The 24,884-nt window shown below is 62.8% G+C and overlaps 4 protein-coding genes across 9 annotated transcripts; 3 read left to right on the top strand and 1 right to left on the bottom strand.

The window, feature by feature from the left end:
• Positions 1–476: 476 nt before the first annotated feature.
• On the top strand, positions 477–1,961 carry LRG1 (leucine rich alpha-2-glycoprotein 1). The gene is made up of 2 exons (XM_084276229.1): positions 477–534; positions 703–1,961. Exon 2 carries the CDS (start codon positions 712–714, stop codon positions 1,696–1,698), a length of 987 nt encoding a protein of 328 aa, XP_084132355.1. The 5' UTR covers positions 477–534; positions 703–711; the 3' UTR covers positions 1,699–1,961.
• Positions 1,962–2,754: 793 nt separating this feature from the next.
• On the top strand, positions 2,755–6,670 carry LOC311201884 (perilipin-3-like). Of its 4 annotated transcripts, none has more exons than XM_084276356.1 (8): positions 2,755–2,791; positions 3,884–3,939; positions 4,033–4,231; positions 4,347–4,429; positions 4,652–4,883; positions 5,358–5,539; positions 5,854–5,967; positions 6,047–6,670. In XM_084276356.1, the coding sequence occupies exons 2-8, from the start codon at positions 3,895–3,897 to the stop codon at positions 6,482–6,484; spliced, it is 1,293 nt and encodes a 430-aa protein (XP_084132482.1). In that variant the 5' UTR covers positions 2,755–2,791; positions 3,884–3,894; the 3' UTR covers positions 6,485–6,670. The 4 variants fall into 4 exon arrangements, with proteins under 4 accessions (XP_084132482.1, XP_084132484.1, XP_084132483.1 ...); XM_084276358.1 differs by having other exon boundaries at positions 6,059–6,670; XM_084276357.1 differs by having other exon boundaries at positions 4,036–4,231.
• Positions 6,671–7,840: 1,170 nt separating this feature from the next.
• LOC311201941 (perilipin-3-like) lies at positions 7,841–10,526 on the top strand. The gene is made up of 8 exons (XM_084276433.1): positions 7,841–7,851; positions 8,073–8,130; positions 8,330–8,525; positions 8,780–8,862; positions 8,952–9,249; positions 9,383–9,573; positions 9,653–9,775; positions 9,854–10,526. Exons 2-8 carry the CDS (start codon positions 8,080–8,082, stop codon positions 10,196–10,198), a joined length of 1,287 nt encoding a protein of 428 aa, XP_084132559.1. The 5' UTR covers positions 7,841–7,851; positions 8,073–8,079; the 3' UTR covers positions 10,199–10,526.
• Positions 10,527–11,926: 1,400 nt separating this feature from the next.
• On the bottom strand, positions 11,927–23,762 carry HDGFL2 (HDGF like 2). 3 transcript variants are annotated; one of them, XM_084276536.1, is made up of 16 exons: positions 23,624–23,762; positions 21,083–21,159; positions 20,863–21,001; positions 18,838–19,017; positions 17,644–17,760; positions 17,408–17,479; positions 17,065–17,206; positions 16,773–16,848; positions 16,380–16,665; positions 15,626–15,723; positions 15,029–15,099; positions 14,610–14,680; positions 14,295–14,396; positions 13,982–14,186; positions 13,159–13,282; positions 11,927–12,944 (listed from the first exon to the last, which is right to left on the bottom strand). In XM_084276536.1, the coding sequence occupies exons 1-16, from the start codon at positions 23,693–23,695 to the stop codon at positions 12,848–12,850; spliced, it is 1,929 nt and encodes a 642-aa protein (XP_084132662.1). In that variant the 5' UTR covers positions 23,696–23,762; the 3' UTR covers positions 11,927–12,847. The 3 variants fall into 3 exon arrangements, with proteins under 3 accessions (XP_084132662.1, XP_084132663.1, XP_084132661.1); XM_084276537.1 differs by having other exon boundaries at positions 11,927–12,941; positions 17,644–17,763; XM_084276535.1 differs by having other exon boundaries at positions 17,644–17,763.
• Between the last annotated feature and the right edge of the window lie 1,122 nt (positions 23,763–24,884).

Consider the following 24,884-nt stretch of genomic DNA (forward strand, 5'->3'; position numbering starts at 1 on the left):
ACACCCCTCTCCCAGCCCCTTCTGTGTACACCCACACCCTCCCCATGTACGCACAGCCTGACCTCACCCCCCTTCCACCCCTGCTCCTGGGCACCCACTCCTGTCTCCTCTCCCATGCAATGAGTTCCTCTGTGCTCAGCCTGCAGCAGCTCATTGCATCACCACCACTTTGTCACCACGGCAGCGGGTGCCACACGGGGGGGTGTGTGCCTCCCCCTTGTTCCCCAGTGCCTGTGTTGTGCTGTGCCTCAGTTTCTCCCACGTGGGCACACAGTGGGTGCTGGGGTCCGTGGGAGAGATGAGGGTGAATGGAGGGGTGTCAGTGTCGTGTCCCCCAAGAATTGGTGGTGGGGGAGGGGGATGCCCAGCCCCCTGCCCCGGATGCCAGCACCCTGCAAGCTGGCAGCGAAGGTGATTTCCCAACTGGCACGTGACACAGAGCCACCAACTTCCCCTCCACACCCCTGGGTGACGGCCACCCGCCGAGCAGACGGAAGGACGGTCCCCAAGGAGCTTTGCCAGCCGAGTGGGAAGGTGAGAGCAGGGCTGGGGGGCTCGGAGTGAGGTCAGGGAGGGGGGATTGGGGGGGGGGGGGGGGGGTCAGCCCTGCAGCTGTGGCCAGCCCACGCTGTGCTGCAGAGGGGGCAGCACAACACCCCCCCCCCCCCCCCCCCCGAGTGACGATGCCCGCCCTGCCCACAGCCCTGCGCCATGATGCCACCCATCCTGATCCTGCTGCTGCTGGGCCCCGCCACGGCGTGCACCCCCCAACCCAACACCACCCATTTCGTCTGCACGGAGCCCACCCTCAGCACCTTCCCCACGGGGCTGCCCCCCACCACCCTGGCTGTCTCGGTGGAGTTCACAGCGTTGGCCACCCTCCTGCCCATCGCCCTGGCTGGGCTCCCACAGCTGCAGGAGCTGCACCTCTCCTCCAACCACCTCACCGCCCTCCCCGAAACCCTCCTGCACCCCGTGCCCGCCCTGCGCATCCTCGACTTGACCAACAACCTCCTGGCTGATCTTCCTGATGGCACCTTCTCCAGCACCAGCCACCTCCAGCACTTGGTGCTGCAAGGGAACCGGCTGCAGGAGCTACGTCCCGCCTGGTTCCAGCACCTTCCGGAGCTGCAGTGGCTCGACCTGGCTGCCAATGCATTGGCAGAGGTGCCACCGGGAGTTTTCCACCCTCTGGGTTCCCTCCAGAGCCTGGATCTGTCCCGGAACCACCTGGTGACACTGGCACCAGGCGCATTGGCCGGGCTGCGGGCACTGGAGCAGCTTGACCTGGAAGGGAACAGGTTGGGCACACTGCCCCCCACCACCTTTACCCCCATACCCACCCTGCGCCTCCTCTTCCTCCAGGATAACGAGCTGCAGGCGCTGCCTGAGGGCATCTTCACCCCCGTCCGAAATCTCCGTGTCCTCGACCTGGCACGTAACCGGCTGCGGGTGCTGGAGCTGCCCCCCCCCACCCCCAGCTCTGCCTTGGACCTGGACATCTCGGGCAACCCCTGGGTGTGTGAGTGCCCACTGCTGGCGCTGCTGCGGAGCGCGGCCCCGCAGCTCACTGCCACGCGTGACACCCTCTGTGCCAGCCCTGAGCGCTACCGGGGATGGGAGGTGGCCTTCGTGAGCCAGGCTGGGGACACGGGCTGCGAGCCCAAGGGGGACAGGCAGCGCCTGCTGGACCCCTAAGCACCCCGTGCTAGTGCATGTCACCTCCCTCCCTGCTGCTCCATCCCCAGCTGAGATGGGGAAACTGAGTCAGGGAGAGCAGGGGTGCAGCCCTGTCCCCCCAGGCAGTGGCCACTGTCCCCATCCCATTATGCCCATCCCAGTGGACCCCAGCCCCTTCCCACAGCTCAGGCTGCCCTACATCCCTGATCCCATCCTGCCTGGCATGTGTCCCTGTCCCCACCCCATGAGAGCACATTAAACGTGGTCACCTGGTGCCACCACGCACATCCTCCTGCATGTGGTCCTGTGAAGCCCCTGGGAATAAGGCAGTGACAGGCACCATGTCCCCCGTACCCACAGTGTCCCCTCCCCATGCCCATTCCTCTCCAGACCAACATGGAGCTGGCCACAGAGATAGGGTGCCATGGGGCCACCCCAGGGACGGCCCACGGCCCTCTCCCACCCTTCAGTGTCGCTGGGTGACATCACACTATTTGTGATGGCCTGAGCACCCACAGGGGCTGGGGGAGGCCTGGGGGCTCTGCTTGTCTGGGGACACCTGCGGTGGGGACACATGTTGAGGGGACAGTGGGGATGAAGATGTTTGGCAGGGGGGACACACGTATGGGGACACCTGGGGTGGGGACACTGGGCATGGAGATGCTTGGGGGACACACACCCCCCTGTATGGGGCCACATGTCGCGGGGACAGGGGGCATGGCGATGCTCGGCAGGGGCACCCCACGTCCGGGCACACCTCCCGGGGGGTCCCCGCCCGGGGGTTCTTTGGGCTGGGGACACGTGGCCAGGGGACACCCGAGTCGGGGGCACTCGGCGTGGGGGGGCGGCTCGGGGCCGCTGCCCGCCCAGCCGGGGCCGGGTGTCCCCGCCGCCGCCCCGGGGCACGATCGGTCCCGCGTCCCGCCGCCCCACGTGGGAGCCCCAAAGCCCGCCCCCTCGACCCGCCCCTCCCTCCTAATTGGTGGCTGAGCCACCCTCCCCTTCGCTGATTGGCTCCCGCCGCCAACTATGAATCCGGCGCTGGGAGGGGGAGCGCGACTGGAGATCGCGATCGCGACCGGGGGTCGCGACACGCCGCCCCCTCCCTCCCGTAAGTACCGGCCGCGGGACTTGGCGGCAGCCGGAGGATGGAAAGCGGGCCCGGGGGGGGGGGGGGGGGGGCGTGGGGAGTACGGGGGTCCCCAGCTCTATCCCGCGGGAGGCTGGCGGGGGGCAGGACCCGCTGAGAGCCGGGGGGCGCCGGGAAAGGGGGGCTGGGGGGGGGCGGGTGTCCCCTGCCCGTTTCCCCCCTTGCCCCTCCGCCTCTCCTTGAAGGGTGCTCCGGAGCACCCCAGAGACCCCGAGGGGACCTGCCCTCCCCCTCGCCCCTCCCCCGGGGACCTGCCCCCCACGGACCCAAAGGAGGGACCCAAGGAGACCTGCTCGCCCTCCCCAGGGACCCTCCCTCCCAGGGACCCAAGAAAGACCCTCAGGGACCGAAGGGAGACCCCCAGGGATCCCCCCCCCCCGCAGGCACCCAAAGGAGACCCTCAGGGACCCAAGGGGATCTGACCCCTCACACCCCCTGGGAACCTAAGGGAGACCCCCAGGGACTCAAGGGAGACCCCCAGGGACTGAAGGAGACCTGTCTCCCCCCAGGCACCCAAGGGGACCTGCCCAGCCGGGAAGCCGGGGGCAGCTGCGGGTCGGCAGGAGACCCCCAGGGGCAGAGATGGTGCTGGGGGTGGGGAGCGCTGCGGTGGGTCCTGGGGCCGCCCCGGCCGCGGTGACGGTGACCGGCGCCACGTCCTACCTCAGGCTTGCGAAAGGCGAATCCAGCCCGGCTTCCGCGTGAATCACCGAAATCCCTGCCCGGCCCCAAACGGGGAGAGGGGGCCAAGACGGGGTGGGGGGACCCAACCCCACTACATCCCAGCCGGGCAGCAGACCACCCCTGTCCCCATACTCCTTACAGACCCCCAAGACACCCCCTAGAGCAAGGCAGAGTCTGCCAGCTGCCTCCCACTCATGTAATGAGTTGACAGGTCTCAGCCCCCAGAGGTGTGGGGGGCTATGGCGAGGCGTGACGGGGCACTCAGCCCCACTGTATGCTGCTCTCTCAGCACAGTGTGGGGTGGCCACAGCATTTGGCCACCCAAGGTGGTCTCCACAGCACCCTACGAGCTTTCTCTTCCCACTGCAGCTGCAGTAGCCATGTCAGCTGGAAACACAGCAGCAGAGGATGGGCAGGAGCTGAAGGTAGGGCTGCAAGGAGGAATGGGGGTGCAAGGAGGGATGGGGGTGCTGTGAGTATCACCAGGGACCCCCTCACCACCGTGTCCCCCACCCCAGCAGAGCGTGGTGAGCCGGGTGAGCAGCCTGACCCTGGTGAGCTGCACCTGCAGCGCCGTCTCCACGGCCTACGCCTCCACCAAGGAGAGCCACCCCTACGTCAAGACCATCTGCAATGCTGCTGAAAAGGGGGTGAAGACGCTGACAGCAGCAGCGGTCAGTGGGGCTCAGCCCATCCTCACCAAGCTGGAACCACAGAGTGAGTGGGGCTGGGGGAGGAGGGACCCAGCACCCTGTGGTTTTGGGTTGCTGCCCTCCAAAACTGGCCCCCACAGAGCTTTGGCTTTAAGACCCATCTGTTTCCCTCTCTGTAGTCTCCACGGCCAACGAATACGCCTGCAAAGGGCTGGATAAGCTGGAGGAGAAGCTGCCCATCCTGCAGCAGCCCCCGGAGAAGGTAGTGGAGGAGGGGGACACACAGAGAACCACGTTTGAGGTTCTCCCCAGTGCTGCTTAACAGCGGGTTGTCCACTCCCCCCCATCCAGCTCATCTCAGACACCAAGCAGCTGGTGACATCCACGGTGACGGGGGCCAAGGATGTCCTGACCAGCACTGTGGACATGTGGGGGGGTCACATCCAGCCCTGGGACAAGGTGTTCCTCTGCTGTCCCCTCCCAGGTGGTGGCAGGGACCAGGGAGCTGGTGTCCTCCACGGTGAGCAGTGCAGTGGGCCTGGCCCGCAGCGCGGTGCAGGGCGGCGTGGAGAGGACGCGCTCGGTGCTCAGCAGCGGCGTCGGCGCTGTGGTGGGCTCTGGTGTGGGCCGGCTGCTGGCCACGGGGGTGGACACCGTGTTGGAGAAGTCAGAGGAGCTGGTGGAGAGATACTTGCCCAGGACAGATGAGGAGCTGGGTGAGTGCCAACTGTGCCGCGCTGGGAACTGTGTCCCAAATTTAGGGGTGCCAAGACCCCACGGGACACCCACCCCTATGCTGCCCTGGGATCACTTGCACCCAGAGCCCCGTGGCCAATGTGATGCGGTGCTGGGGATGGTCCCACCCAACAGGGAATGTGGCCCAGCAGTGGGTGACCTCTCACCTGGAAACCAGAAAGCAAATATAGCCCCGTGCCACCCAGCCCGGGTATTTATAGCTCGGCACGGGGCGTCAGCAGGCAGAGCCGACCCCGTGTCACAGCAGAGGTGACCGCAGAGGCCACCTGGCATTTTGATGGCACCTCCACACGACCTGATGGCTGAGCATCCTGCAGCCACGCGTCCTACCCTGGTGTCCCCATGATGGGAGCTGGGTGAGAGGGTGGGGGGGGGCTGGAATCTCATCCCAGCATCAGCAGTGGGATTCTCTGGTTGGACCCTTGCCCCTGCAGTGGCGGGTGTCGTGGCGACGTCACCAGAGCCGCAGAGTCGTCGGCAGAGCTACTTGGTCCGCGTGGGCTCCCTTTCGGCCAGGCTGCGGCACCGAGCCCTGCGGGGCTCGCTGGGCGAGCTGCGGCGGGCACGGCACAGCGCACAGCGCCTCCTGGCTCAGCTCCACCGCATCTTCCAGTTGGTAAGGATGTGGGGGGCACCGTGCTGTGGGCTTGTGCTGGGCCAGCACTCAGCGTCACCCGGGGTGGGGGGGAGCACCGACCTGCCTGCAGCAGTGAACCCCATTCCTGATGGGGACAGAGCCACCATGGGCGCCAGGGTCAGGTGTGGGATCCCTGATGCTGCAGCTGGGGGACACGTTTGGAGAGGGAGGGGACGGTGGAGTGCAGGAGATGCAGTGGATGGCCAGTGCTGCCCGTCCCCTGGGGGGGTCTAGGGCTCTCCACTGTGGCACGCTCCCAATCCCACTCCCAGAGTGCTATCCCTTCCCCCCAGGTCGAGCAGGGGTGGCAGGAGGTGGATGGGTCCCTGCACAGTGCCCAGCAGCATCTCCACTGCATGTGGCAGGAGTGGAGCCAGCAGGATGCTGTACCCATGGAAGAGAGCGAGGTACAGGGGGGCTGGGGGACTCACAGGGTGGGCCATGCCCATGGAGGACACCAGGGCATGGGCAGGCATCCCACCCCAGCCCCTTTTTCAGGTGGAGACGCGGACGCTGGCCATGCTGCACGGGCTCCTGCGCCAGCTCCACGCTGCCTGCGCCCGCCTGGCTGCCAGCACCCGGGGTTTTCCCAGCAGCGTGCAGGAGACGGCGGGTCAGGTCCAGCACAGTGTGGAGGGTGTGCAGGCTTCCTTCTCCCGTGCCCGCTCCTTCCACGACCTGTCAGGCTTGGTGCTGGAGCAGAGCCGGGAGACGGTGATGCGGGCGCAGTCGAGCATCGACGAGCTGCTGGAGTATGTGGGGCAGCACACGGCTCTGCCCTGGCTGGTGGGACCCTTCGCCCCCGCCCTCGTGGAGTATCCAGAGGATGGTCCCATGGAGATGATGACCAAGTGGGAAGGTTGTGTCACGGTGGGGGACTCGCACCGGGTGCCAGCGCCGGCGCGGCTCTGCAGCCAGCACTGAGTCATGGTGCCACCAAAGGGGAGGGGGGGCTCACCCACCCACCTGCAGCAGCGAACTGGGCAGGGGAGCTACCCAGGGGAGGGGGAGCACCCACCCACCCACCTGCCTGCAGCAGCAAACCCCATTCCTGATGGGGACAAAGTCACCGTGGACACTGGGGCCTTGTGTGGAATCCCTGATGCTGCAGCTGGGGGACACGTTTGGGGAGGGAGGGGATGGTGGCGTGCAGGGGATGCAGTGTGTGGCATCCCCTGGGGGGGTCTGGGGCTCCCCTCTGTGTCTCCTCAGCCCAGGTACTGTTGGATTCCGTGTCTGTGCAGCTTTAAAGGGAAGAAAAGAACTTTTTAGGCCTCAAAGTGACTCACTGTCTGTAGCCACTGCACCGTGACAGGCTCAGGGGGGGCTGGGGGGTGCAGGCTGACCCCACAGAGTGGGGTTTGTCCGTGGGGGGAGCCAGGTGGGTGCTGGCAGGGTGCTGGGGTGGAGGGTGCCAGCATGGTGCCGGGGGGGCTGGACTGTGAACCGCAGCCGTGTGGCACTGAACTTCGCCCCCCAGGTTATCACCCTGCAGGGCTGGGCTCAGTGTGTCCCCTACGCTGGGGGTGAGGTGGGGGGGTTGCACCGGGTGCTCTGCAGCTGGCTGTCCTGCTGCCACCCACTGGGACCAGTCCGGCTTCTACTGGGCCAGGTTAGGGGGAGCAGCGGGACCCCAGTGCTGGGGGAGCCCTTGAGGGGAGGGTGAGGTTTGGGGGGGCTGGGGCGTGTGACTGAACCGTTTTGGTGGGGGGTAGGGGATCGGGGTCGGTGAGGACGATGCAGCCCGGCTTGGGGGGTCCGGTCCGTGCATCCCGGTCCCGGGGGGACTCTGGTCCTGGGGAGGGGGGGTGAAATTGGGGGGTGGGAAGGAGGGGCGGATCTGGGAACAACCCGGCCTGGGGGGCTCAGCGCATCCCATTCCCGGGGTATCCAGTCCCGGGTATCACTGCATCCGGTCTCGGGGGCAGATCCGGTCCCGGGGAGGGGGAGGGGGACGGGCGCGGGGAGGGGGTGTCAGTACAGCCCGTCCCGGAAGATCCGGCCCCTCGGAGCTCCGGTCTCGGCGGCTGCGGTCTTGGGGCGACCGGTGCGGCCCGTTCCCGGGGGCAAAGCTGTGCCGGGGGGCGGGGGGGGGTGTCGGTGGCGGTCCCGGGAGGGGTCGCTGCAGCCCGGGCCCTGCCTGAGACCCGCCGCCGGTGGGACGGAGCGCCCGGCCCGCCCCGGGCCAGCCCCGCAGGGCGGGTCCCGGTCACATGCGCTGGGGGCCGGGCTCCGGAGCTATAAGGGCGGGTGGGGTGGCAGCGGGGGTTGTGGAGTCCGGTTTGCGAGCGGTGAGTCCCGGCTCGGGGGCCCAGGAGGGGGTGGGGACCCCCCCCCCCCCTCCCTCCCCCCCCACTGTCCTTAGGGTTCCCCGTCTCGGGGGGCTGCCTCATTTTAGGGAGGGGTTAAGATGGGGTTCCCCACCCCGGGAAGGGGGGTCGTTGGGGGTGGGGTCTGGCTCAGCTCACAGTTTTTCTCTCCCCGCTGTGTTTCCCCCCCCCCCCCGCCCCAGACCAGCCATGGCCACCAGCGAGGCCGGGACAGCGCAGCCCAAGGCAGAGGAGCAGCAGGTCGGTGAGGGCAAGGGCGGGGGGGGTGGTTGGGGTGTCCGGGGGGGGGTGTCCCTGCTTGGGAACAGAGCTCTCGTCCTACCCTTGGGCATCCTTGAGGGCATGCAGTGCTTCCCTCTCCCTCCCCGTACCCCGTGAGATTTGGTGCTCTGTCACCCCCCTGACTTACCCTGACCCCCCCCTCACTCTCCTCCCCCAGAGCATCGGGACGCGGGTGGCCAGCCTGCCCCTGGTGAGCTCTGCCTACGACATGGTGTCCACGGCCTACGCCTCCACCAAGGAGAGCCACCCTTACGTCAAATCCGTCTGCGATGCCGCTGAGAAGGGGGTGAAGACGCTGACAGCAGCAGCGGTCAGTGGGGCTCAGCCCATCCTCACCAAGCTGGAACCACAGAGTGAGTGGGGCTGGGGGAGGAGGGTTTGGGGCACCCAAAAGCTGTCCTCTGCAAGGCAGTGGGCTAGGAACAGGTGGGTTGTCTGTCTCTAGTTTGTGATGCTGACAGATAAGCACACAAAAGGCTGGCAAAGCTGGAGGAGAAGCTTGGGGGGTGGCACCCCATGGATTTTGACACACACACACCCACACCCATCCCAAAACTGGCCCCCACGGAGCTTTGGCATTAAGACCCATCTGTTTCCCTCTCTGTAGTCTCCACGGCCAACGAATACGCCTGCAAAGGGCTGGATAAGCTGGAGGAGAAGCTGCCCATCCTGCAGCAGCCCCCGGAGAAGGTAGTGGAGGAGGGGGACACACAGAGAACCACGTTTGAGGTTCTCCCCAGTGCTGCTTAACAGCGGGCTGTCCACTCCCCCCCATCCAGCTCATCTCAGACACCAAGCAGCTGGTGACATCCACGGTGACGGGGGCCAAGGATGTCCTGACCAGCACTGTGGCTGGGGCCAAGGATGCGGTGACCAGCCGGGTGACGGGTGTGATGGACATGACCAAAGGAGCCGTGCAGGGCAGTGTGGAGCTGACCAAGTCAGCGGTGAGCAGCGGTGTCAGCACAGTCATGGGCTCGACTGTGGGACAGATGGTGGTGAGTGGGATGGGCTCCATGCTGGAGAAGTCGGAGGAACTGGTGGACCATTACCTGCCCATGACGGATGAGGAGCTGGGTAAGAAGCTGATCACAGCCCCTGGGAGATGTGTCATGGGCTGGGGGGGGGGTCCCCTTGGAGAGGGGTGGGTAGAGCCAGGGAGGGTGATGCTGGTGGTAATGGTGGTACCTCAGCAGCTTCTCTCCCTCAGCCAAGCTGGCCACTGATGTGGAGGGCTTTGAAACTGAGCAGCAGAAGCAGCAGCAGAGCTACTTCGTGCGTCTGGGCTCCCTCTCGAGCAAGCTGCGGCACCGAGCCCTCCAGCACTCCCTGGGCAAGCTGCAGAGCGCCCGCCACAGCAGCCAGGACCTGCTGGCCCAGCTCCAGCGCACCCTCGACCTGGTAGGACCCATCCCCACCTTCCCCCCTGTGTCCCCTTGGGTTGTGGCAGTTCTGCCCACACCAGGCTCTGCCTCTCCAGGTGGAGCATCTCAAGCAGGGCATGGACCAGAAGCTGCAGGGAGGGCAGGAGAAGGTGCAGCAGATGTGGTTGGAATGGAGCAAGAAGCAACTGGGTGGTGGCAAGGACCTGGTGCCACCAGAGGTAAGGACAGGGCAGAGGGTCCCTGGAGCTGCCTGGTGTGTGTATGTCCACCCCTCATTGCCCCCTTGTTCCCCACAGCCAGTAGAGTCAGGCACGCTGGCCCTGCTGCAGGGCTTGACACAGCAGCTCCAGAGCTCCTGCCAGCCCTTGGTCTCCAGCCTCCAGGGCCTCCCCACCAGCATCCAGGACATGGCGGGGCAGGTCCGGCACAACGTGGAGGAGCTACGGGCATCTCTGGCCTCTGCTGCCTCCCTCCAGGATATGACGGGCAGCGTGCTGGCCCAAGCCCGTGCCCATGCCACCAAAGCTCGCCAGCTGATGGATGAACTGGTGGAGCACGTGGCCTACAATACCCCACTGACCTGGCTGGTGGGACCCTTCACCCCCTCGGGCCAGGCCCTGGTGGACATGGAGATGAAGTAGCATCGTTGGAGGGGGGTTATGGTGGTGGTGCCCCACCTCGAGTCTCACCAGGAGTATCTACTAACTGCTGCCTGCCCTGTCTTAGCCATAACCATAACCTTAGTGCCTGTCTCTTTGGGGGTCCCTCCTGCCTGCCCCCTGTGTGGCTCTGTCCCTTGTCAACTGCACAGCAAAGTGCCTTGGTGTCATTCCCCCCCCCCCCACCAAGTGCCTTCTGGGGTCACATCCTGCCCCAGCTGCGTCTCCTGTGGCCCCTTGTCTTCGGTGCCTTTGAGCCTCGGATCATGTAGGGTTGGGGGCATCTCCTGAAGCAATAAACTGCTGTTAGTCCAACACAAAACTGAGGTGTTTTGGGGGATTGGGGGGGTGGGGCATGTGAGGGACTGTGGTGGCTGCACCCCACCTAAAGCCAGGGCTAGGTGGAGGGAGCTGCTTGACTTCACAGGGGCTGGGGCTTCTACTGGAGTGAGACTCCCAGGACCACCCCCACCTCCTCCTTCTACTCCTGAGCAGAGCCCATAGCTGAGGGTGAGTGATGGCAGGGGGGCGGAGGCAATGGAGGAGCTGCCCCTGACTCCCTGTGGCTTGTGCCCCCCCATGGGGGTTTGGCCATGGCTGGAGGCTGGGTGACCACTGAAGCTGCTCTGTCACTGCCCTTTTCAGCTGGACAGGGGAGCAAATAGAAACTGAGAGGCTCAGGGGCGGAGATCAGGACAGGGAGAGATCATTCCAGAATCAGCATCACGGGCAGAACAGACTCAACAGGGAATAAAGGACAGAAACTCTCAAATTGGTGGCTCTGCCCCCCCCCCCCCCCCCCCCCAGTGACAGCAGAGTTGTGTGAGAAGTGTGAACAGATCTCAAAGCATCTCCCCCACTCCTCCCGTATTTGCAGACTTTACTCAGGATTTTGCTCCTTTCTTCTTTGCCCTGATTCTGGCACGGGGAGGGCGGGGGGGGGGGTGGGGGGGAGTAGGGACTGGGGAAATGGGGGTTTGGGTCAGTTCCTCAAGAGCTGTTCTCCTTAGCTGGGGGGGTGGGGTGGGGTGGTGTCATTCCTCAGCCCCTGCCCCTGCTGCACTGTGGGGTCTCACCCACAGCAGACAGTCCTCCACAAACTTCTCCAATGTGAGTCCTTTCCCACAGGCCTGCAGCTCCTCACCAGCTGCCCCAGTGTGGGTCACTGCTGTGGGCTGCTGACCTTCAGGCTCAGGCTGCTCCAGCCTGGTCCTCCACAGGGTCACAGTGGCGTTGCCATCTGAGGGGTGTCAGACCCCTGCAATGCTGCCAGGACAGGCATTGGCCCAAGGGGAGGGTCCCAAGGGATGAATCTCAAGGGGAGGAGCCCAAGGGGAGGGCCCTATAAGCTCTGTGTCCCCATCCCCTGTCCCCATTGCCAGGGGACAGGTTCATCCCAGATCGTTCCCTGTCTCCCCAGCCTGAGGATGCAGCCAAGCCCCCCCCCCCCCCAAACCCATCTCATATCCCTTCTCTCTCTGCCTCCCAGCAGTTGGGCAAGCAGCACACAGTTGTTTTTTTTTTGGGGGGGGGGGGGTTATTTGGGTTTTGTTTACACAGAGGGCACAAAATCACCCCTGGAAAGGAAGCCAACAAAGCACCAACACTCTCCCCAGGGCAGAGTTACAGCAACAGCAGCCTCAGAGCAGGGTCAGGAATCCTCCCTCGGCCCCGGCACAAACAGGACTCAGGGAGGCAGCGTCTGGTTGAGCTGGGAACGTCTTTATTTTACATGTACAAAAGCTTCTGAGTTTTGCAAAAGAGCAGACAGACAGACAAAGATGCTGCCCAGCACAATGCAGGATGCTGCCAGGCTTCGGTCCCTCCCTGTCTGAGAGAGGAGAGAAGAGAATACACAACTGTTTTACTCTGGTTTCTTAACCAAAAAGCTGGTGGCCCAACCCCTGCTGCCTCTCCTGGAGCACAGGGACACAGCTCCAGCAGCTGGTTCTGGCCAGAGAGATGATGAGGGTGGGGAAGGAGGCTCAGAGAAGCCCCCGCCCCCCTCCCCCCCCCCATCCAAGGCAGAGCCCAGGGCACTGGAAAAATCAAGCAGAAAGCAGCCCCAGGCAGTCATCCCGCTGCCCTGTCCAGGATGGGGACACCCATGGGTGCTTGGTCCTGGCTCAGAGGGTGGGCCAGGACCAGAGGGAAAGGGGAAAGGGGGATTTGGAAGGGTGTTTTCCAGTCCCCACCCCAGGCAGGGGGCTGCTCCTGCCTTCCCCTCGTCACAGTCAGTGATGCCTCAAGAAACAGACACTACAGCTCCTGGAGGTTTTTCATTAAAAAAAAACACCTTTATATTGGTTTGATGGTGGTGGAGATCACAGGAACCCAGGGGGTAGGGGAGCAAAACCCAAAACGAACCAACAGAACTAAAACAAACCCCTCAAAAAAGGTCAAAACAAACCAAAACAAGAGGGGAACAGATACAGACAACCAGCACAGTGTCGTCCCCCTCCCCACGCTCAGTGCTTCCACAGCGCCCGGGGCACAGGACAAGACCAAGGACATCAGCTACTGTGTGACTTAGTGAAGTAACTCAAGCAGGGGATGAGGCAGAGGTTGGTCTCCCCTTTGTATCCCCTCTGCTGCTGCCTCCTCCTCCTCCTCTGGCTGGGAGCTGCTTCCTCAGCTCTCTTCCACATCATCCACAGCCTCCGACTCCCCGTGAGCCCTCTCCCACTCCGTCCCGGCTCGTTCCACCTTGGGATAGTCCTGCATGCTGCTGGGGGAGAGTACAGCTCAGTGAGGGTCTCCCCAACCCATGTTTGCCTTCCTCAGCCCCTCTCCTGCACCCCAAAACTGGGAAAACCCAACATGACCCCCAAGACCCCCTGAAACACCCATGTGAGAGCCCAGCTTGCTGCACATCACGGTCAGGGAAGCTCCCAAGCCCCCCCCCCCCCCCCCCCCCCAAGCCCTGCCCCTTGCATGCTCACTTGTTGTGGGTCTCCTCAGCAGACGTCTCAGCTTCTCCAGCTCCTGACCCTTGGCTTTTGTCCTTCTCCTCTGCACCCTCTGATTTTTGGGACAGGGATTCTCCATTCACAGGACCAGACAAATCTAAAGGGAAGAGAGGGAGGTTCAGATACTCAGGTCCCCGTGGCGAACCTCATCCACCCCAACCCATGAGGTGCTGGGCAAACCAAGGACCAGCGGGCTCAGGTTGTCCCCATCCAGGCAAGGGGATGATGGAGGAGACCCCAGTTTTGGTCTGACCCCTACAGTTACACGCAGGGCCCCAAAGACTCCATCCCCAAGCCAAGAGGGAACTTTCCCCATCAGCTCCTCTGGGAAGGCTCTGGCAGCATCACCAGGACATCCCCAGGCAGGGAACAGGCTGCAACAGTGGAAGATCCCAGTCACCAGCTGCCTGTGCAAGAGCTTGAGCCAGTGTCTGAGGGCGTCTCCGCATTCCAGTCTCCCTGGTGCCTCAGACCAGCACTTGAGCTGGCAGTGAGGAACCATCCTGGCCCAAAATTCAGCCCAGAGGCACCCAAAGCCAGGGTGTGGGCGTTGAGGTTTGCCCTCTGCTCCCAATGCTGCCAGCGTTCGCTGTTCTGCTGTTCTTCAGTTCCTGCTGCTCAGCAAACGAGGGATCAGAGGTGCCACATGTTGCTGCTGTTCCCCTCCACCATCGAGGCCAAGAGCCCCCCCTGTTTGTGTTCCCAAGGGGGTGGGATGTGCCCCAAAACGAGTCCTGGGATCGCTACGTGCCCAGACAGTGCAGGGAACCAGCCTGAGAGGTACAGGTGGCATTACCAGCGTTTGTCTCCTCTTCCCCCTTCTCATTCCGTGTCTCCGGCTTCTCCTGACCCTTCTCCCCCTCGCCCTTGTCCTTCTCAAGTCCGGCTTTGTTGGCTTTCTGGATGGCCTCCATCTTTGGTCCCAGGACACGCGACTTCAACCGGGCGTAGACTTCAGCAGCCTTCTCCATCACGTCCTTGTTTGCTTTATAGCGACGGATCTGCATGAGGAAGAGGAAGAAGGGAGCTCTAAGATGCCCTGAGAAGCTGGGACAGCCCAAGCAGGCTGTCTGGCTCCCTCCAGGCAGGGGCTCGGTGCTCTGCCCGACCTTCTTCAGCGTAGCCACCACGTCAGTGTGCTTCTGGAGGATGTGAGAAGTGACCTGGAGCGTGCCCAGCTCCTCTAGCGCGTTCAGACACCGCTTGATGTCCTGCAAAGATGGCACCAGGATCAGGAGCTGCTCACACAGCACAGTCCCATGGCCACCCAGCATCTGGAAAGGCCAGAGCAGGCTAGGCCAGGCTGAGCACCCCCAGAGCAAGGCTCACGTGGTGGCTGAGGACACGAGGAGCCAAGGACATGGTGGCCATGGACACAAGGAGCAGGGACCTCAGAGGTCAGGCCATCGCTCTCCGACACTCACCGGGTTATCCACTTTCAGGGCAAACTTGATCTCACTGTGAAGTTTCTGAAGCTTCTCTTCCACCGTGGGCTCTGGAGCAGCAAGAGACACAGTTCAAGACCTCAGGGCACTGGAGGAGAACACAGCACTGCCCAGGGCCCAGGACCTCTCCCTCAGCAAGCGGACAGTTTCCTCCTGCATCCCCAACACAGCCCATAAGCCTCTCTGAAGTGGATGGGTGCCAAGACGGGGAGGGGGTGTACAGAGGGAAGCGTGTGTCTCTGCACACCCTGTAAATACTTTCCAGCACGATGCTGGGACCATAGCGGTGCTGGGATGGGCCCTGTGGGAAAGATTCCTTCCTTGGGATGGGAGAACCAACCCTGGCTCCCTTCTCTCTCTCTCCTCCCCTCTGTGAGGGCAAGCAATGGCTCGCTCACCCTTTTTCTTCTCCATCCTCCTTTCGGGGATTGGGTCAGATTTCTTCCGGCCTCGTTCCACTTTCAAAGGTCTGTGGGAAGAGGAGGAGGAGGTAAGATCCTTCAGGTGAAAGCCCCTGCTCACTGCTGGGCTAAGAAAGCAGGGATGGCACAGGTCAGTGCATCCCCTTGGCCTGCCTGATCATGCAAGCCAGGCAGCAGAACCCTGCCACACTCCACTCATGTTTCCACACACATCCCCCAGCTCACAGGCCAATGGAAACCCTGAGACAGCGGCTCCCCCACACCTCAACTTCCCAGGATGGCAGCCCCCCAAAATCCCACAGCAACGCCCCGGGGATCTTCCCCTTCCACACAGAAAACACCAGGAAAGGTTGTTTTCTGGGGACCTGGTGTCCCCCAACAGCTCCTTCTGCCCCTTCAACTCCAGAAGGCAGGAGGGGAGGGAAAAGCCCAGCCCCTCCATGGCTCCGGGGAAACTCCATGGGGAGCCCCATCCCCACCCTGGGGTGTCAGGCAGTGAGGGCTGGGCAGCAGTGGAGGAGCAGCCCCATCCCCAGGGGAAGCAGCACAGTGCTGGGGAGGGGAGATGCTGACTTGTTCCTTGGTTTCTCCTCTGCTCGGCCCTTCTTTTCCTTCTGATTCGGTTTCCTTGACAACTCTGAGGGCTGCTGCTTCTTCGCTGGCTTCTTTACCTTGGAGGAAAGAACAATGCAAGGAGAGCAGCAGAGCCCTCCCTACTGCAGGAGGGAGACAAGCACCACGGCCTCCAGCACCCATCACCCTGCCCCTGCCAGTGGCTTTGCGTGCAGGGGCACCCCCCACAGGGGCAAACACAGGCTGGGGTTGCAACACAGCCACGTGCTGCTCTGAAAGGAAATATCCCAGTGCCTCCAGTGGCCCACCCAGCCTGCAGAACCCAACCGGGAGACCCTGCCAGGTCTCAGGATCTTCGTGCTGCTTTTTCCAGGCTCCCACCCCCCATGGAAGAACTGGTCAGGGTAAAAGGGTGAGTGAGCTCTGACCATGGCTCCCAGGAACCCTCTGTGGCTCCTGGCTTCCAGGGAATCCAGCCAATGCTCTTCCAGGCTCCAGAGAGGGCAGGAGCAAACGTGATGACTGTGGTGGGAGGGAGAGCATCACTGAGATGCTGGATGGGGTGTCCCAGGATAGGGAAAGAGCTCCCATACACAAAGCACAGATACCTCTACGGACAGAACCCTTCCTGCTGCTCTGTGGGCCACCACAAGACCAAGACAGACGGTCCCTGCTGCTCCTGAGGTCCCTGCTGACCTGACATGAGGGGATGGGCCACCTGTTTGTCCCCAGCTCCCCAGAGCTCCATACTCACCTCTTTCTCCAGCTCCAGTTCAGAGTCTGAGGAGGACGGGGCCTTGGCCCGACCTTTCCGGCCCTTTTTGGCCACTTCATCCTCTGCACTGCTGTCTAAGTCCGAGTGCATCTCCTCTCCTTTCTCCACCTTCTCCTTCCTTTTCTCTTTTTCCTCCTTCTCCTGCTCCCGGAGCCGACGGATCTCTTCCTCCTTCTCCCTCTTCCTCTTCTCCTCCAGCTCCCTCCGTCGTTCCTCATCCCGCCTCTTCCACTCGCTGATGCGGTCCACGTCGCTGTCGCTATCACTGTGAAGGACAGAGCACTCTTAGACCCCTTGCATGGAGGGGATGGATGGTGGGTTGTGACCCTCCAAACCCAGCCCTGAGGGTGACAGTGTCCCAGCTGACCCCACCTGTCGCTGCTGGAGCTGGTTGGGACACGCTCAGGCTTTGGTTTCCTGCCACGGGGCTTGGGAGGGGGTTTCTCAGCTGCAAGACAACGGGGAGATGGTCAGCAGGAGCCCTGTTTGTCCCTCTGTTAAAACAGCCCCAAATCGGGGCGGGGGACAGAGAGCTGTTCAGCTGGAGGTTGGCAGGTGTCCACAGCAGAAGGAGACCCCAGAGCCTCGGGACCCCCCAACCTCACACCGCTCTCCAGTCCCCTGAGGAAGCCAGCAGTGGCTGGAAGAGCTTCCTTGGTGTTACCTGGCTTCCTGCCCCGTGGAGCCTTCTTCACAGACACATCCGAGTCTGAATCGGAGTTGGACTCTGACTTGGTCATGTCCACAGTGGCGTTTCCAATCTCTGAATCTGAATCCACTTTGGAGTCCGAGTCGGACTCCACTTTCTGCAGGCACAGAGCAGGGTGGGACAGGGACGGTGGCAGGGGGTCAGCACTGTGCCCCAAAACACAGCAGCACAGGGTATCGGTGAGGCCCCTCCTAGCACCCAACCTACACCCCGCCCACAGCTGAGGCCTTCTGCGCCCCCACACCCCAGACCCCTTTCCAGCCTCCTCCTGCTGCACTGTGGACTAAGGGTCTTTTACCTTCTTCTTCCTCCCCACTGCTGGCATCCTCCGGGGAGCCCTGGCCACTGGCTTCTTCTCAGGAGTGAAGTCCTGGAGGAACACAGAGATAGAAGAAACAGGAAACACTCCTCACATTCAGAAGCTGGTCAGATCTCTTCAAGTCATTGCCCCCCCCAGACAGCAACCCTCTTCCTACAGCCTGTTACCCACCACCCTGCCAGATTCCACACAAGCCTATCCCCAAAACCTCTCACCTGGTCACTGTTTTTTTCTGACTCAGAAGACGTTTCTGAGTTCTCCTCTTCTGTCAGGGAGGGACTCCCCTGATCCAGATCACTGGAGGATTTCCGAGGTCGTTTTGCCACTTGCATCTGCTGTTATAGAATCACAGAGTCACAGCCTGGTCTGGGTTGGGAGGGACCCCAAGGGTCCCAGAGCTCCAACCCCCTGCCACAGGCAGGGACACCAACCTCCAGGCCTGGAGCTACACAAGGTTGCCCAGGGCCCCAGCCAACCTGGCCTTGAACACCCCCAGGGACGGGGCACCCACCCCCTTCTGGGCAGCCCCTTCCAGCCCCTCACCACTCTCTCTGCAAAGAACTTCCCCCAATATCTCCTCTCACCCTCCCCTCCTCCAGCTTCACTCCGGCCCCTTGTCCTGCCAGCCTCTGCCCTTTAACAAGCTGATTCCCCTCCTGTTCCTCTGCTCCCTCCAGAGACTGTGAGGCTGCAGTGAGGTCCCCCCACAGCCTTCTCCTCTCCAGGCTGACACAGCCCAGCTCCCTCAGCCTCTCTCCGTAGGGGAGCTGCTCCAGCCCTTTGAGCATCCCCGTGGCTCCTCTGACCCCTCTCCACCAGTTCTACATCTTTCTCGTATTGTTCAAGAAGTGAGACCATGAGAGAAGCCCCCTCCTCCTCCAACCACCAAACAAAGCCAACGTTTGCCAGGACAGAGCTTTGCACAACTCTTCAACCATCACTGGGGACAGGACAAGGGGCGATGGGCTCAAGCTGGAGCACAGGGAGTTCCCCCCCAATGTGGGGAAGAACTTCTTCCCAGTGAGGGTGAGGGAGCCCTGGGACAGGCTGCCCAGGGGGTGTGGAGTCTCCTTCTCTGGAGAGATTCCAGCCCCGTCTGGACACCGACCTGTGTGCCCTGTGTGATTCTGTGATCATTGCAAGAGCAGCCACATGCACTTGGAAGAGCCGTGCAGCTCCTGGCTGCAAGTCACACCTGAGACACCACCCCAAACATGCCCTGAGCCCCGTTCCCCAATGGAGAATCCAAAGAGAGTGGTTTCTTCAACCCCCTCCAGCCACGGTTGGGTTTGGTGTGCTGCAGAGCAGCTGAAAGCTGCAGCTCAGTGGTAAACAGACCCCCAAGGACCAGACCAGTGTCCTCTTGGCCAGGCCACCTTCCCAACCCCACTGCCTCAGCCCACGCTCACTTTCATAGCCAGTGCTTTTCGCTTCAGCCCGCTGTGGTCGCTGCCTCCATCCGAGTCCTCATCGCTTTCCATCTTCTCCGTGGCAACTGCAGCTATGGCAGCATCTTCCTCATCATCACCTGCATCACTTCCCCCCATTGGGTCATCCTCAGGGACGTCGCTGTCCGAGGAGCTGGCAGGCTAAAAGGCAGTGGGGATGAGAGTCATGTTATGGCCCCGAGGGGCCTGTGGTGCAGGGAGGTGGGGTGGGGAGAGGAGCAGGGGTACAGAAGGGTGCGGAGGTGGGGGGCGGCAGTGCTGAGCAGAGGTGTGTGTGCAGAGCGTGGGGCAGCCTCCCCTCCCAGCACAGAACCCTTCATCGTGGCTCAGGACAACGTGACTAGCTCTCCAACAAGAACACTCAGCCGACCCCCTTCAAATTTCCCCTGTACCCCCTTTCCCAAGGCCCTTCATGCACCATCCCAAGACCACCAGCACCACCTTCCTTCTGCATCCCCCAGCTCGGCTTCCACCCACCGCTGCTGCCAGGCTGCCCTGTGCCCTTGTGCTCTGCCAAAGACCCCCAGAGAAGCCTGGCACTGACAGCCTGTCCTGGGCGAGCAGACCCCAGCCCTCCTCTGCCCTAATGGCACCAGACAAACGGGGCTTGGTGGCTCGGTTCAGCCTCTCCTCCAGGCATCAGGGAGCAGTGGTTCTCCTCTGGCAGGCTGGCCACCAGCCCTTGACTCGGGTCAGGCCTCTTCCTTCTCAGATGGCTTCACCCCAAAGCACTTCACACGCCTTCCCCTGTGGGAAAGGTCCACACAAGAAGAGCAGTGTGGTGGCCGCTGCTCTTCCCAGTTGGGATCTCTGTGTCTTCTTCCCTCACTTCCATGTAGGGAAGCTCTCCTGGCTTCTCACCAGCTCATCCTGAGGTTCCTTACACAAGGACATCGCACCCAAGGGGTTTCCTGGAGCTGGAATGCTTCCAGTGCTGTAGCCCTCTTGCTGGAAAGCCTCTCTTCATCCTTGACTGCTCCAGGCACCTCACTTCATTTCAGTCTCAAAACCAAAATGAAACTCCACTTCAGTCTGTCTTCTGCTCTTCCAGGCCCCTTGGCCACAAGCCACTGTTGGCGTTGGTGAATCCTCAGCCTTGCTGTGGCCGTCAGTGCCACCCCAGTCCCTCACCAAGAGGGTTTCCTGCCCCTGCTGGGAGCTGAGGGTGAAGAAAAAGTAGGTGCTGTACCCTCACCATCACCAACTGCCCGCCCAACAAGCTCAAGCTGTTCTCACAGCTTTCAACCATCTCCACGGTCTCACCTTACCCTACACATCTGAGGTCTTGGGTCCAACCATCTCCCACAGCTACTCAAACCACATCCTCTCTCCTGCACTGGCAGCGGCACAGACGGGGGGGGGGGCTCATTCCCTGAGCCCTCCTACCTCCAGATCACCCTGTCCTTGGAGCTCACCTTCAAAACCTTCCTGCGCCTCTTCAGACCAACTGCCTATGAAGCTGCTTTGGACGCCTCCTTTGAAGATCACTATACAATAAATTGTATCACACAATTATGGTTACAAAACGCCCACGCAAGCAAATCCACAGCAAAGAGCCATCTCCTGGCCTGCTCTGAAACCTGCTGAAGGAGCAGCCTGGTGGCTTTTGGCTCAGAAATGGATGAAGAGTGGGACCACCCAACAGTCCAAGTGCAGGTCTGGGAGCTGGGGACAAGCAAGCCTCAAGTTCTGACAAGAAAATCCTCCATGGTTTTGGGCAAGCAGCACAAAGCACATCCCTGGTTCCACCTTGAAGATGGTGAAGAGGAGGAGGAGGAGGAGGAAGAGGGCTGATTCCCTCAGGAAAGGAGAGGGCAGGGAAAGGAAAACTACTTCAACCCCCCAAAAAAGCCAAGCTGGAAGCGTGTAGGCACCACAGGAATGAGAAGCAGAGGAAGGAGGAGAGCGACTCAGAGGAAAGGAGAGGTGGAGGCGCCAGCAGCCCACGTCCTCGCTGCCCGCCCGCCGCACGAGGCCCGCACTCACCGCAGGGGCACTGTAACTGGCGTGAGGGTTGTTCTGGATTTCCCACAATCCCTCGTTGAAGCCTTTTCTCTTGTTTGGTTTCCCGTATTTGTCTTTATATTTTTCGTAAGGGAAGAGATCTTTAGGGCCCAAGAAGGCGCTGGAGAGAAATAAAGCAGAGGTGAGGCCGGAGCAGAGGCAGCGGGGCACAGCCCAGAGAGGGGAGCGAGGCAACGCTTACGTCTCATGGGTGCCGAAGAAGAAGATGGGGTACTTGTTCGGTGGGGGTTTCACAGCGCCGTCCGCGATGTCATCAATCTGAAAGGAAACCCAAAGCACGAGGTGGTCAGAGAGAGCGGCTTGAGCATGTCCTCTGCAAGGCACGTCAGCCCCAGCTAGCAGCGTCGGCCTCCAGCACCCCTTTGGAGGCAAGCATGGCAAGAAAGCACCCTGATGGGGACACGCAGCGGGTCCCGCTGCGGAGTCAGGGCCCGGCGGGATCTCTACAAGAGTAACAGAAGGGATCCAGCACGGCTGCTCTATGGCCAGAGCTCAGTGAGAGGTCATCTTTCCACCGCCGGGCTCAACGCCCGGGGAAACGCGGGCCTTGTGCTACTCTCCAGAGATCCATCGCACGAGCCGCCTTGGAGGGGGGATGCCAGAGGGGAGCCCCCTCCAGCCAAGGGGTTTGGGAGGTGATTGCTCCAACGGGGTGGCCTGAGGGTCCTTCCTGGCTGGTGACCGGCTGCAGGTAAAGCCCCGCTGCCGGTGGGGTGAGCGGACCACCCCGTCTTCTTCCCGGCGCCCATCTGTCTGCTCCACGTGGTCTGGGCTGCAGGCAGAGCCGCAAGTGGGAGCCTCGGGGTGCACAGGGGCTGCGCTGCATGCCAGGGAGGTCTTCGGGGCTGGGGGGAGGGCTCCCCCAAAAGTGCAAGCGAGCTAAAGCAGGAGGGGCTGCAGACGCCGGCAGCGCGAGGGCTCTCCTGGAACGAGCGAGTCCTCTCGGCACTAGGCCAGCCGTGGCAGCGTGGGGACAGCAAGGACGGCATCCTAGATCTCACGGCGTCGTGTGGCGAAGCATCGTCGTCTCTGGCACCCTGAGCCTCCCCAGTACCTGCCAGCCCTGATCCTGCACGATTTCCACCTGCCACTCTCTTCCCATCGGTCGCAGACGAACCTGCCTCACCCTCAGCTGGCACCAGGAACCACCACAGACCCCCCGGTCCGAGCCCCCAAGCCACCTCGTGCTCCCCCCATGAGCACCATCCTACACCAGCCTCTGCTCTGCTCGCTCCTCTGGGTCTCCTGCCAGCACCATCACGGCACAACGCTGTCACCCGGCCGCTGGGACCAGCTGTCCCCCAGTACGCACGCTCCACTGCCCCAACCACAACCTCAAACTGCAGTGGGACCCTCCAATCCTGCGTCTCGCGAGCGCTCAGCAGCAGCCCCCCAACACGGGTCATGCTTAGGCAGTTGTCCCCAGCACATCCTCCTTGTCCCCAGCGCATCCTCACCATCCCCGCCGACGGAGAGAGCCCCAGGCCCCAGCTCTGTACCCTCCCCAGCAGCAGACAGAGCGTGGGTGACATCCAGACTGGGAAGGGGAATGAGGGAACAGGGATATCCCTGCTGGGCAGTGGGAGGATGAGGATAGAGGGTGAAGGGCAGGACTTCTCTGGGCTGCAGGGGTAGGGCACCCCATGTCATCGGGGTGCCTGGAGTACCACAGTCACAGGGTGCAGCAGGGGAGGGGGTTCTGTAGGAAGGAAGGCGTGGTCGGGGTCACCCCAGCAGGACAGAGGGTCCCCAAGCCAGGGGTGCTGCTGGGTGAAGCAGGGCTGAGGCCCCATGCAGTCACCCCAAGGGGTCGGGGTCTCCTCGGGGCGCAGGTCAAAAGGGAGGGCTTAGCGTGCCACTGGGGCACAGGGGTGGCCTCCTGAATGGGGTTCTCAAATGCCCTCCTGCTAAGGGTATCTCCCATCCCTTGCTGGGTCCAGGCACCGATGCAGGAGTCCCCGTCTCTCCCTTGGTGTAGGTGCCAGTACGAGACCCCCAGCCTGGCACCAGGTCCTCTCCCAGTACAGGTGCCAGCGTGTGGCCCCAATTCCAGTCCCAGATACCCCCTTCCAGTCAGGGTTTCTCCACGCTGGTACAGGCATCAACACGGCAAGCCCCTCCTGGGATTGAACCCCAGTTCCAGTACTGGTGCTGGCATGGGACCCTCATCCCAGCGCAGAACCCCATCCCAGTACTGGGCTCCCATCCCAGCATGGGATCTCTGTGCCAGTACCGAGCCCTCATCTCAGTACAGCTGCCAACATGGGGTCCCCCAATCTGGCATGGGACACCCCATTCCTGTACTGGGTCCCCATCCCAGTACATGCACTGGAATGGGACCTCTCATCCCAGCACGGGACATCCCATCCAGGTACCAGCTCCCCATCCCAGTACAGGTCCCGTTACATGAGCTCCCACCCTGGAAGCGAAGATCCCAGCCCAGGACAGGCGGTGGCACGGGTCCTTCACACCAGTACCGGGCGCCCAGCCCGGGACGGGTCCTTCCAGCCCGGGACAGGTGCCGGCTCCAGCCCGGTACCGTTACAGCACCTCCATCCCGGCGAGGGCAGCCTGCCCCGGGCCAGCAGCCGGCAGGCGTCCCCATCCCGGTGCCAGCCCCCCATCCCGGTCCGGGATCTCCGGCCCAGCCCGGGCCTGCTCCCCGCCTCAGGGCGCGTCCCCGTCCCCCCCGCCCCCCGTCGGCGCGACCCCGCGGTCTCACCCGGGCCGGCCAGTGCGGATACCCCTTCATCTTGGCGAAGACGAGGTCTCCGGGCTTGAAGCTGTGCGGCATGGCGGCCGCAGGGCAGGGCGAGGGCGGCGGCGGCGGCGGCGGCGGCGGCGGCGGAGGCCCAGGCCGCGGGCAGCACCGGGCAGCGGGGCGGGGACGGGACGGCCCGGCCCGCAGGATGTCCCGCCCCTCCCCGCGACGCCGGCTTCCCGTTGGTTCGGAGAGAGGTCGCTCCGTCATCTCGCCCAATGGAAGGCAGGGGAAAGCAGGGCGGGATAACGGGATTGGGTCGCGCCGCCAGAGGCGCCGAAGCAGGAGGCGCTGAGGGGCGGGGCCAGACGGGGCGAGGGAGGGGGGCGAGGGAGGGTCTGGGGCGAGGGGCTGGGGGCATGGCTGTAGGGTGGGAGGGCATATCTATAGAGTGGGGTACAGGGTTGTGGGGTGGGGGTCACAGCTGTGGGATGAGGGTCACGGCTATAGGGTGGGGGTCAGGGCTGGGCCAGGCTGAGCAGCCGGGTTTGTGGCCACAGGGCTGGGCCAGGCCCCAGGGTCAAGAGGTTCACAGGTGGACTTGTGGGGTTTGCACCCAAGCACAACCTCCCACTCTGCCCCAGCCAAGCACCACCACCCAGGTCCCCAGCGCAGGATGGGGCTCTGTGGTTGCGCAGGCTCAGCCAAACCCCTGCCAGAGTTGGCCAGTGCCAACAGCTCTGTGGCCATCCCAGAGGGTCCAGGCCCCTCTGGTTTGGGGTGGGTGGGAAGCATTCCCCGTCCCTGGGACCGGGACAGAGCCACCAGTGAGTGCTGCGCAGGGCGAGGTAGGGCGGTTGGAGCTGCTTTGCCTACCTTTGGGTTTCAAACCTGAACTAAAGCCAGCTAAGCCAGAGCAAAACCAAAGCTCACCTGGTCTTAAACCTGGTTTTAACTCAATGCTGGGTGTCTGCAAGGAATGAAAATGCAAACAGTTGGCATTTGCTGCCCATCTGAGGTCACAACCTGAGCTGGAAGTGGCTGGGATGGGGGTGCTGCCACAGCACTCAGTGAGAGCCGGGCAGGTACAGACCACAAAGCACTGGGGGAGGGATTATTTATGGGGCCATTGCAGCACCAGGACAAGGCAAGTGGGGATGGGCTCCATCTGAAAGGTCTCTTCCAACCTAAATGGCTCTACGGTTCCATGAGCTGTGGGGAGCATCCAGTGTATGACCTGCAGTATGGTGGAGATATGTGTGGCTGCTCTGGCCATAGGAAA

The sequence above is a fragment of the Gallinula chloropus genome, assembly GCF_964237585.1.
Source record: "Gallinula chloropus genome assembly, chromosome: 28".
In the NCBI taxonomy this organism is placed as follows: Eukaryota; Metazoa; Chordata; class Aves; order Gruiformes; family Rallidae; genus Gallinula; species Gallinula chloropus.

Bases quoted from the DNA above. Each gene is read 5' to 3' on its own strand.
- LRG1 (XM_084276229.1), top strand. From the start codon at position 712: ATGATGCCACCCATCCTGATCCTGCTGCTGCTGGGCCCCGCCACGGCG.
- LOC311201884 (XM_084276356.1), top strand. From the start codon at position 3,895: ATGTCAGCTGGAAACACAGCAGCAGAGGATGGGCAGGAGCTGAAG. The intron at 4,232-4,346 runs GTGAGTGGGGCT...CCCTCTCTGTAG, and splicing joins CACCAAGCTGGAACCACAGA to TCTCCACGGCCAACGAATAC. The intron at 5,540-5,853 runs GTAAGGATGTGG...CCTTCCCCCCAG, and splicing joins TCCACCGCATCTTCCAGTTG to GTCGAGCAGGGGTGGCAGGA.
- LOC311201941 (XM_084276433.1), top strand. From the start codon at position 8,080: ATGGCCACCAGCGAGGCCGGGACAGCGCAGCCCAAGGCAGAGGAGCAG. The intron at 8,863-8,951 runs GTAGTGGAGGAG...CCCCCCATCCAG, and splicing joins TGCAGCAGCCCCCGGAGAAG to CTCATCTCAGACACCAAGCA. The intron at 9,250-9,382 runs GTAAGAAGCTGA...TCTCTCCCTCAG, and splicing joins CATGACGGATGAGGAGCTGG to CCAAGCTGGCCACTGATGTG.
- HDGFL2 (XM_084276535.1), bottom strand. From the start codon at position 23,695: ATGCCGCACAGCTTCAAGCCCGGAGACCTCGTCTTCGCCAAGATGAAG. The intron at 19,018-20,862 runs GTGAGTGCGGGC...ACTGCCTTTTAG, and splicing joins CCAGTTACAGTGCCCCTGCG to CCTGCCAGCTCCTCGGACAG. The intron at 14,397-14,609 runs GTGAGTGTCGGA...CCATCTTTGCAG, and splicing joins CCCTGAAAGTGGATAACCCG to GACATCAAGCGGTGTCTGAA.